Raw genomic sequence first — 12,228 nt, 5'->3', positions numbered from 1 at the left:
CTCCTAATATAATTAACTTTTATAATACAGAGTCAGTACATGAAACTCAAGTACACTGGGCAAGCTAAGCTTCACAACGTACACAGAAAATAACAACCTCAAGGTGGCAGCAATGTTTCATCCACTTTTCTCAGGATTGTGATTGGGAAGTGGTGACAAATCTCTCTCCTAAACAAAAGCATGTGTCTGAATTTTGATAAAGCTGTTTCTGTTGGGCTCTTTACGAAGCACACAGGATTTCAAAGAGCTGCTCCGTTTCAGAACCCAGGTTAGCCAGTTCTGCTTGAGATGACTGTGAAAGCTGCCTTTATCATCAATCTGCACAAGAAAGAGACTCTATAGCCTAGATGATGGATTAGGAACAAAATATGTAAATTGTTCATACCTTTGATTTTTGCCTGGCAGTGTACAGTATCACTGAGACCAATACACTCAGATTTGTATTCAATTTTTTTCCATATATATTTATTTATGCATTTATTTCCTCACACACAAGCTAACAGATACTTAACTAGAATTTTATCTATCTTGCTAAGGCAGGGCAATGGATTAAAATGTCACTCAAGGTTGCTCCATCGGTTCACTGCAGTAAGTGCCTAACAAAACACAACGCAGGTAACAACAAAAGTCAGTGTAAAGTCTGTCTGACATATAACCCACAGCAGTCAGTACCTGTGTGCAGACAACAGGACATTTCAAGACCCACTGCCCTTTCTGTAGATATAATAATGTCTAAATTCTAAGCAGTCCAGTACAATTGAGGAAAGGCCATACCATGTTGTTATTCCAAATTTTATTTTTTTCTTTTAACACAGTTAATCCTGCATAAATGAATGAAACTAACAGCTTATGGGAATCCTGCACTAATGCAAAAGGGGAAGTTCCAAATGTTGGTAGAATTTAGAACTTGGGCAAAGGACAGGATTCCAACAAAGAGCAATTTCCCCAGTTTTAATCGTTACCAGGGAGACAGAATTCTTTTGCAAGAGAACTCAAAAGGCTGGGAAAACTATGCACTTCATGCACTTTTCCCTTGAACCAAATACAAATGTGCACTGTTCGTGAGGATTATCACCCCGACAGCTCAAAAATGAGGTGGAGAAGAAGCAGACTTTTCCAAAGCTTAATTTTATCTTGCGACCACATACAGCATAGAAGTCTGCTAGTTTCTTCTACTCAGGATGAATCAGAGCAGTCATTCTCAAATGACTTTCAATTTGTGGTACTGAGGATTCAACACATTTTTAAAGCCTCAGGACAACAGAGTATTTCTAACTCATAAGTAAGTAACAATCATGTTTAACAGACTTGTATAAATCTGCAGAATTATTTTTCTGTCATGTGAAAGGCAAATATACAAGATTATGTAACAAAACAGTTATACACAAGCATTAGAAAACCATTCTTAAGAGTAAGAAGAAGTGCATTTGTAAGCTGAGAACAAATGTTTTGTTCTGCATTTTATCTGTCAAACACATCTCTTACTGAAGAAGAACTGAAATACTGTGCGGAGGTATTCAGTGACCCATTCCATCATTATGAATTATTATGAAATATTCTCCTTACTTAAAAAATAGGAAGACGTAAAAAACCCCAGTGAATTGTCTAATGTTTCCAGGACACAAGAAAATAGCAGTAATTGTAAAGAAGTCTTTAGTGAGACCTCATCTGGAAAACAGATCACAATCCTGATCATCTGTGTGCAAGAACAATGGATTCCCATTAGGCCACAGCTAGCAGGATCATCATGGAAATGGAAAAACTAATTTATCACAGGAGATGAAGGCAGCTCTTAAGACAAAGGACAAGATGAGAAAACAGTCAATTTATATCCAATAATTAGGTTGGAAATCAGGGAAAGGCTTTTACTGGAAAGAATGAGCCTTTGGCTAAGTGTTCCATGAATAGTAAAGCATACAACATGCAAAAATACTGCACTACTTGTGCGTTGAATAGTTGATGAGTTTACCAAAGTCATAATGCAAAGAATAGGCGGCAGCGGGAGAGTGGACTTGAACTCAGAATGTTTCTCTCATCTGTAACACCTATCTGAAGACAGCCTGCAATGCTGAAGCCCTGCCATCTCACACAGTCCGTAATAAAAAAATAAATGAGGAAAATTTGAAAAGGCTGAATCAAAAGTTAAGCAACAAATCTGCACTGAAATGATTAAAATCTTACCAAACAGATTACCAAACACTAGAATAAAAAAGCTTACATGATCTAAATAAATTCAAGAAATTCAATCATTTTCTACCTTTATACTGGTAAGGCTTTCTCTAAATATGATGGGTATGCATGGAATATTTTGGACAAAATTTTCATATGCAGAGCTTTGCAGAGATCCTGTGATATATACAGATATAGATATGTGAATGCACACAGTAAATCACTGTTTGGCAATGATTAAGATCCATGATCCATGGTTTCTAAGTTGATCTCACAGACTAAGTTTAAGAGGAGTGTGTTTCCAATGAACACGTTCTTTTCCATCTTGTAGAGATGAGCTATTTGATATTTGTATACCAAACAGACTGGTATCTGCAGTTTATCTTTTAAAATTCTGATATAAAGTCACTTGAAAGGTGCCTGCTTGGTCTAGCTTCAAATTTGCCATCAAATTCAGCAATGTTACCAAAGGCATGGAAATTACACACTGTTCTCTACATCCACCTGGAATAAAATCAAAAGAAATGAGCTTAAGCTGCAGCAAAAGGAGAACTAAATCAGATAGTAGGAAAAAAATAAAACCAAAATGAATTTCCAGTGAAGACCACAAGCTCTCTGGTCCTTCTGTTCCTGGGTTTTTTTTCCCAAAGCAGATCACACAAACATCAGTCAGAAATGATACCATGTAACTGATTCTGCACTTCTGGTGAATGTTTCTCGACCTGTAAAACCACGCTTCATTTCATACTGACCAAGAGTACTTCATGTCTCAGTTGCCAGAGTTCCCAGGAAGAAAAGCTGGCAAGAAAATAAGGCTTTGCATGCTTTCTGCTGGACATGGCTAGAATGTGACAAGTTAGTTTTGGGTTTTTTCTTTCAGACCCATTTTAGCTGGTTTTATTCCTCTGCTGCACCTTGTCACCTATGTTTTACTTTGCTACAAATCAGGATAGAAAATGAGCCTTGGAACTTCAAGTCTTCACCCTCTCTCACATGGAATTATAATTCAGTTTAGGTAATCACTGCTTTTTCTCATGAAGCACATTCGTGGGAATAAATGTAAATACAAGTTTCAAAAGATCAACACATGAAATACATCTCATCTCAAACCACCAGATCACCATTTTTCTTAGCACGGGCTGATAAAAGCAGACCTCTCTAATCTGCCCCAAACAGTGCTGAACTTGTTGCCTAAGTTCCAAATTGATTATGACAAAAAAGATATTTGTTAGAAAAGGAAAAAGGCATCACCAAGAGACAAGGATGAGAAATCAGCAGTGTAACACACTGAAGCAGACTCACTTGTAAACATTTTTCCTAAGACTTCTAAGCTTGTATTGAGCACAGAGGTGACAGTCAAATAATTGACTAATTCCAAGAATGGTGTTTGATATTTTTTAAAAAAAGATCAAGCCTGAATGTAATGTGATTCAATTAAAACAAACTGAAGTGCGCACTTACATTCCTGTCTGGGAATCATATTTAATTGTCTTTTAAAAAGTAAAACAATGTAATTGGCTTTTTTTGTAATTGATATAACAATGATTCTGACATCAAACTACAAATTTCACTCTGTTTAAGAATGCAATTAAGAGAGCATAGCAAAATAAGATAGCTTGTAAAGGTGTTCAAGTGCAAAATCACCACAAAAGCTTTGAACCAGTAGCCTGACTCAAGAAATATCTGTCTGAGCCATTTCCATTCTTTCATAATGGTTTTCAGAGCATTGTGGTTTTTACTTTTAGAACACTAGTTCTAGCCCTCAAAAACTTTTATATTTCTGCAGACTTATTTTCAGTGAAGCCCCTGAGCATATACACACACTTACATAACTGCTCTTACTTAATTTTATAAGTATTAATATTGCAAGTATTACCTTCTGGTCTCTCTTCTCAATTGTTACATTGATGACTCTAACTTGTGGCTAACCTCAAAAACAGCACAACATCTTGCACAACATCTTATTATTAAGTGGCTGGTAGCCAGAGAACCAACAAGTCAGAGGAAGCTATTATTAAAATCTCACTTCAAGGAGCAAGCAAGATCCTTTTTCTGTCAGCCTGCTAGTAATAACAATTAAACAAACCCACACCTTTTAAAGCACAACAGATGATCATTGTTTGAAAACACAGTAATCTCCTCATTATACATAAAAACCTAATGCAACCTGAAAGCAATATTAGCATGCTCAAGTAGAAGTACAAAAAATCTACTGAAGATAACTAAAATGTAAGTGGATTTTTAATGATTACTAGAAATTGCCTGAATTAACTCAGTTTTTCTTTATTATAGAAGCTTGTTATTAAATTGAACACTCTATTCAAGACTCTTTGTTACTGAGAAGCAATAACTTAACCTTTTGTTATGAAGAGGTAGATGGGCTGGATGTCTGGACTACTTTATTTCACACTACATGGTTCTATTAAGTTATGGTAAGTCTCAGTTTTAAAGGAAAAAGGAAAAAAAAAAATCTCATTTCCTATGCCAAGCAGATATCACAATTTAAATAGTGCGACAGAAAACTGTTTCCAATGTACAGTAGTTTTAACTAGACTTCATAGAAGAAATAAATTCAGAATAAGCAATCTAACTGACCAAAGAAATTACATATTCACAAATATAAAAATGCAATTGCATTAATTACTTTTAAAATTTGTCATCTAAATAAGACCCTACATTTAGCATTTATGCCAAAGCAGGTCTAAAGCTCACAAACTAAGTAACAAGAAAAAAAATGCTGCAAAGCAAAAACTCAAGAATGTGTAAGTTTTAACCTAAATCTGAGACAAAAATCTAATTTTCTATCCCAAATATTTACCCAGATCTGTTAAACTCACACATTTCACCAACACACGAAGTCCCAAAGTGCTCACCAGGACTACCTACAGGAAACACCAGGTGAGCAGCTCAACCTTCAAACCACAAATCTCAGAGACCAGGACAACAAACAAGAGTTCAGGTAAGAAGCTTTGAAAACCAAAAACCATCTTGAACTACAACTAATTACATAGATGATAACACAATGACAAAACTGCTTATTATAGAAACCTAGTACCCACACACAGAGCCACTGAGACAGCCATTCCTTTTTAAGTACAGCAAAAAAAAAAGGAAAATAATCTAAATCCCTAGTTAACATTTACACATTAAAAACATCTGGAAGTTTACAGTCTACCTTCAGCTTCAGATCATTGAATAAAATCCTAACATTTTTCCAGCTACAAAAACATGGTCAGCTAAAGTAAATCCCATAAATACTAAGCCTAATAGAAAAACATAATAGAACATGTCCAGTTTTAATCTCTGCATTTCAACAGCATTTTGGGACAACCCTCAGAGGACAGAGAAACCATATCCTTCCAGTTTCACTACTTATTAATTGGCTAAAAAAGGTCACATTAAGTTGAAGACATCAGCAATTTAAGACCTGTACTTTTTCAGAGGCCAGATTTCAGGTGTTCAAGAATCCCCTAACATCTGGCAGCAGATGCCTCTTCATAGGGCTGATGTAAACCAAAGGAATGCATCAGAACAAACAGTACTTTAACAAGTTTAAATAACAAATTACTAAAATGTCCCAGATGGAACCAAACAGTCTTCACAATTTTTCATACATTTAGGGAGGGAAAAATTCTACTTTGCTAATATAATGGTATGATGAATCTTCCATAACTATCAGACTGTAAAAGTCACAAGTACTTTCTGGCTTCTGCTTATGAGTACTTAATGGTATACTTAAAAAACAAACCTCTGAACTTTTTCCTGCATGTGCACTCCAAGGTCACACAGATACTTAGAAGGACAGATTACTTCCTAAACATTTTTCCTCTTCACACTAGGGGGATGCTCTGTCTTTTAAAGGAATTAGCAGAAAGTCTTTTACATAAACTATGGTGCAAGTAAGGACTATATTGTGGAGGCACTGATGCACAGTCTGCATAATCTTTAATTGAGGAATTTAAGGCCAATTAGACATACACCTCTTGGGACTGGTCTTGGTATCGCCTATTCTGCTTCAGAACAAGGAATCAAAGCAGCTTCCCTTGTCTTGAGACTATATGACCACTTCTCTGTTCTACTGTTTCACACACTCATATTCAAAATGATGTATTTTTTAAGACTTCTGCTAACTTACTTTAAGTGTCTTTACCAAATCCTTCACTTTATATGAAACAGCATTGCATTTTATGCAGTTGTTCTGCATTCAATGTTTAAAATATGTACAGATTTTCTACTGACACTCATATCATAAACCTACTGATTTTGAAAGCTCACCGAGAGCAATCCAAAACCGTAATTTCCACTAGAAACTTAGTACTGCAAAATAATTATTTCTGACCTCCAGTGAACTGTATATAATTTTCTGAAGAAAGCTCATAAAGCAAGGGGACTCATTTTTCTACACTGAGAAAACCTGAAGCTATAAAACCATACATCCTAGCCAAAAAACAATAGACTGCTTGAATCAGTCATTGGTTATTATCCCCTTCTCAGGAATAAAAAATACTGAAAAGTGAAAAATACAAATCTGTTCTTCTACAGGAGGCTGGAGAACCAATGGAAAAAGTGATCTGTGCTAGGCTCATTAAACAGCACTCCTGTATTTTACAGTCACCTTTAAATATGGCAGAGTAGGTTAGAATCCCACTGTGCACTTCTTCATACAGCCCCTTAAAAAAAGAGATTTCCACTGGATACAAAACATTAATAACAAGGAGCCTGTCAAACTGATAGGAAATTGAGTTGGTCCATATCTGTTATGACACAATATAACCTACATTATCAACAGACTGCATGCAAAGCACATCCACATTTAGCATGTGCTACCACTGTAAATTATTGTTTTCCCTAAAAAGCCAATTTTTATTGAAACAAACAATAATACACATTCTTACCTTTTTGGATCATTTGCCAGTAATCAAGGAGTGCAACTGAGCTAAAAACACATATGGTATTGAAAAAATCCCGAAGTCATGAATCAAAGTGTCAGAGTAACATCTAAAAGAAAATTCTATCAAAAAAACAAGGTAGTATACATACTTTTCTGCCTGGAGTTTTGTGGTTTTTACAATCAAGTCCTGGGTTTGTTCCTTTGCTGCCTAGAATACAATTAGAATTGTTAAGCATGTGAAAAACACAAACATATTAATTGTATTAAACAATGTTTAAAATAGGTAATACTTTCGAAGCTTTCTGAGTATAAGCAATTTAAATGAGTATATTCTTTGAAATAAAAGGCCTTCTTGAAACAAGTATTCATTAACTATCCCCATGTCCAGGCAGTAAAATAAATAAATTTGTATCCTTATCCATATTTATTTTCATGTTTATATACATATATATTCACACAGTTTATTTCGAATTTATATTTAATAGAGAAATGCTATAAATACTAGTGAAATAGTTCTGACTATTTTCTTTGCCCATCAACTGTAAATCATTTGCTGTCACAAAATAAAAAAATGAAACAAATACCTTTGGATGCTAAAGAGCCCAGTACCAATGTCCACTCAGACTCTTCCTTTAGAAAAGATGATGAAAGTCTAAGCAAGCCCAGCTCTACAGTCCAACAGCTTACAGTGCTGCATGGACCAAGGACAATTACTAGGAAAAATAACTTTATATCTTTACTGAAAAGATGGTCATGCATTGGAGCAGGCTGCTCAGGGAGGTGGCTGAGTCACAGTCCCTGGAGGTATTTAAAAGATGTGCAGGCGTAGCACTGAGGGACAGGGGATGGTTGTGGACTTGGCAATGCTGGGCTGGACTCAATGATCTCAGAAGTCTTTCCCAATCTGAATGACTCTAGCAGTCTAACCCAGGAAATTCAACACAGCCCTAAATATTGAGTGATGGCAGTGCAAGGGAATCCAAGCAGAAACAATTCTGCGTCAGACAGCAACTGCATAACTAAAAGGATTGCTGCAACTAAAGACTTCTGAAACTTACTGCTCTGTGAAAAGCTAAAAGACAGCTGGATTTTTGGCTTCACACTGGATGCCACCAGCAAATCCTTATGCAGAAAAACTGAGACAATTTCACAAAAAAAAAATCCTAAAATCAAAATGCATTCTGTATAGAATAATACTGCAAGTGAAGAGGTGGAAATGGCAATAAAGACATTCTGTGAATAATTTCAATACTGTATTACAGCCAAATTATAGCTTGCCAAATTGAAGATGCCAGTCTTGAGACCCCTGCGAGGTTTAACAAAAGTATCTATTCACAGTGATTCAATTCAGCCTTTTTATCTGCCACTCCATTAGCTGTAACAGAAAAGCAGTAAAGGTACAGAAATGCTTTGAAAGGTGAAAGTAGGACTGTAACAATTCATGTCCAACTTAATTGCAAATTTCAATAAACAAAGAAGAGGAAATTTGCTTTCTTTCCAGTACTTTCTGGGCAGAAGTACTGATGACAATGAACAATGCCAACAGTAGGACAGCAGAAAAGAAGAAAAAGCATTTTTTCTGAATCTAGCCAGATATACCAGGAAGCCAGTGTTTACATAAGTGCATTCAAATACATGCCAAATATTGTCAATATTTTATGTATGAAATATAAGACTTTACATCTAACCTAAGCAGGTAACTGTCAGACATGCTGGAGAAATCAGAAAGTTGGCATTTGGTGTTTCTTCTATATCCAAAACAGAAATATTTTTCCCTTCCTCCCCACCTCAGTATATTAGTTAAAATTTCATTATACTTCAACCCCAGTGAATTCCATTTTAGCACTTGCTCCTTCTCTCTCTTTCAGCCACTGTACTTCTCAAGTCACTGTCCTAAAATCAGATGTGACAATATATGGCTATTTGGATCAGATGTTACTACAAACTTACAAAATAACAAAGCTAAAAAGCTTTTTGGCTTATCCAAATATATTCCCTTTCATGTCCTGCATTTTTTCTGCTTTTTTAATACACTTGTCTCTTTGCACACTTTTCTGCATTATATGCCCCAAATCCTCCTTTTTCTTCCTTCTATTTGCTCTACTTAGCTCATTTCTGTCTTCTTACTCTTCTTATTTATATATTGAGCACATGCCTGCAAGTCTTCCTGTCCTACTACAGATAAAGTACCAGAGTATTTCACAACTGCGAGCTAGTTCATGAGGTTATTAACTTTACACTCAGACAAAGAAAATATGGATTGAATCAAGACAAGTTATGAGTTCTACAGGGCTCTAGAGAAAACCTCCTGTGGGGCACAGAACAAAACTACCTATTGACTTTAACAGTAAAAGAAATCTCTGCAGGGTGGCTCTACTTTGGGAAAAGAAAAAAAAAGTCACAGACAACAGTTACACTTCATGATCTAAAGACAGAAAAGAGCAAAAATCTGCATGGACACTTGACTCATTTCCACATCTAAAGAGCTTAGTCTAACAGTTCCTGAACTGCACTAGGGAATATATCCACATTAACAATGTTCAAAGAGATCTGAGACCTCAGAGGCGCATTACCCAGTTCCTTCCAAAACTGAAATTTAAGCACTGCAGTTGGCTATGCTGTACTCTCACATCTTTTGGTACAAGTTCATCAGGCTACAAGCATATCAACAATGACTGTGAAACCTATTTATCTAAGTAGGACGACATCTAATATCCACATACACACACATATGGAGAGGAAAACAACTGTTTTCACAGGATTTTTTTTGGTGAAGGATTCTTATTCACATGCTGTCACTTATGTGCTGTATTGGGAACAGGCTTGGTTTGGCAAAACATCTACACTCCAGAATCCATAAGCCATTTATATGCATCACTGCACTGAATTTTGAACTTGTAGCCTAAAACCAAGCCAGACTTAGTAATGCACCATAAAACACAAATGTCCTACACTCCCCAGCCCCAACAGGAATATTACAGATTCAGGATTAAGGCAAAACAGAATTGGTTTTGTTGCATATCAGCACTCTGAGACACTGTTAAGAGACAAAACCAATACACTGAAAATGCACACCAGATCTGCCTCCCTCTTTGAGTTACCAGATACTTTCCTATGAATATACTTGAGGCATTCGCATGAACACATAACTCAAGAGACACAGTCAATACAAAAGCCATCTTAAATAGAAATACACAAATTAACCCTTAATCTCACACACATCCAATCTAATAAAATATTTTCTCTCCACTGATGCACACATGGATTTCACATTGCTGCTATCAAAATAAGTATATGGCTGCATTTTGAACTGCAGTCTGGAAGAAATTAAAATTACTTCCTTGATACAATTTTCTAAACAAGTAAGAAGCAGCACATTAATATCCTAGAGTAACATAACACGCATACCATGGAAACATCTTGCTGCTGCTCTTAATCCTCAAAAATAACTCTTTGTCCTTTTAAAAGGACATAGTCACACCTCAAAAGGGAAAATATTCAAAGCAGTTTCATTTATATATTACCTTCAAACGACTGGACATGTCTTCACAGCAGCTGCTCATTGCTTGCACATCTTCATTTATACTCTCAAGTTCCTAAGTTCAAACAACAGTAACTGTGTTTTTAATCAGAAATGCTGTGTCCAGGCCCAGCTTCCCACCACAATTAGATGCCCCATTTCAAGGTACATCGTTGTTCAAGTTGTCCCTGTTAGTCAGTGCAGAGTAATGCACCCCTAAATATCAAGTAACAGTCAGGACTTGGATGTGTTTGAAACATCCAATGCAACACTTCCAACAAATGAAACAATATTACTGTCCTGGGAAGTTAAAATCTCTTTTCATAATTATTTTTTTTTTTAATTGAAATCACATAACAGTACTCTAGTAAAATAGCTAGTTATGCTGCAAAAACATTACCTCTTTAACTTGCTTGAATATGTGCACAAACTCTTCATTGATGGCCAAGCTTCTGCGTTCAATGTCTCCACGCAGGTTCCTCCGAGTGCGCAAACTGTTTTCCACAAAAAAAGTCGAGAGAGCCTTGAGTGCTTCCAGCATCTCCTAGAAAATAAAGAACGACCTTCAGTTTGACTGCAGTTACAAAGAAGCAGGTTAAATAGTCTGTACCCATCCCAAGTTCATGGTCTTATTAAATATAAAGCAAACCTAATAAATAGTTTTAGAGGAAAAGCTACGTTAACACACTCCACAGCAGCTGGCAAACAACTAAAATAATTGCTGAGCCTTTCTTCTTCTCTTATAACAGAAAAAGTTTGTCCACAATTTTGCAGTAGCTTTAACCAATAAGACTATTTTCTGTAAATGAATGACCTACCCACAGCAAGAAAACATTTAAATTACAAAAAACTTCAGAAATGCCCTTCCGAGGCAAGTAATACAAACCTCCCTACGATCTGAAGGGATAAAATAGGAGCGTGGCATGTTGCTGGAGAAGCGAAAACTAATTTTATTCTCAGTTAATGCTGCAAAGGACCGCCCGCAGCTCCGCAGCGGAACTGAGCCTACGGCAGGACTCGCCTCCCCGCCGCGAAGCCTGTCGGGGCCCGCGGCCCCTGACGGCTCATCCGGCCCCCACCCCGTCCCGCCGCCGCCGCCCGACCCACCTTGTCATTGTCCAGGCGCGTCTCCAGGATCTTGTTGAGCTTGCGAGACAGCGGGTTGGTGCCGGGAGCTGCCGGGAGCCCCGGGGTGGGCGCGGCGGGCGGCGGCGGCGGCGCAGCGGTGTCGGCCATGGCTGCGGCCCTGCCCGGCCACAGCTGCGCCACGCGGAGCGGCCCCGGCGGAAACGCGCTCCGAGCGTTTGGTTCCGGCCTAACGCAGGCCGGCTGTGGGGCCAGGCCTCGCCTGGTGCAAGGGGGCACTCGGGGTTTTTCTGGTTCTTTGTTTCTTTTTAATTGATAAAATAAAAATACATTAAAATTAAAATATTAATAATTAAAAGTAATTTACTCACTAAATAAAGCATTTTGAGTGCATGACAGCGGGCTCACTTCATGAGAGCAGATAGCTGTATTTATTTCACAAAACAAGCGCTTTAATTATGAGCACAGCTAGAAAGAAAAAAATAAAAGAGATCTCTGTTGTAACAGCAGTGGCTGTAATATGTGTCAAAATGAGGAGGCTGTCTTGTTTCTGCTGTGCATT

General features: G+C 37.2%; 1 protein-coding gene across 2 annotated transcripts in view; it reads right to left on the bottom strand.

The window, feature by feature from the left end:
- Nucleotides 1-11,863, bottom strand: part of COG6 (component of oligomeric golgi complex 6) — a 56,232-nt gene extending 44,369 nt beyond the window's left edge. For both annotated transcript variants that reach the window (XM_026790625.2, XM_005482425.4), the window contains exons 1-4: nucleotides 11,688-11,863; nucleotides 10,981-11,124; nucleotides 10,585-10,656; nucleotides 7,210-7,268 (exon numbers count right to left, since the gene is read on the bottom strand). In XM_026790625.2, coding sequence (XP_026646426.2) covers nucleotides 7,210-7,268; nucleotides 10,585-10,656; nucleotides 10,981-11,124; nucleotides 11,688-11,816 — 404 coding nt within the window. In that variant the 5' untranslated portion in view covers nucleotides 11,817-11,863. The remainder of the gene's footprint in view (nucleotides 1-7,209; nucleotides 7,269-10,584; nucleotides 10,657-10,980; nucleotides 11,125-11,687) is intronic.
- Between the last annotated feature and the right edge of the window lie 365 nt (nucleotides 11,864-12,228).

The sequence above is a fragment of the Zonotrichia albicollis genome, chromosome 2 (assembly GCF_047830755.1).
Source record: "Zonotrichia albicollis isolate bZonAlb1 chromosome 2, bZonAlb1.hap1, whole genome shotgun sequence".
Taxonomy (NCBI): Eukaryota; Metazoa; Chordata; class Aves; order Passeriformes; family Passerellidae; genus Zonotrichia; species Zonotrichia albicollis.
This window is presented reverse-complemented; position numbering and strand designations above follow the sequence as displayed.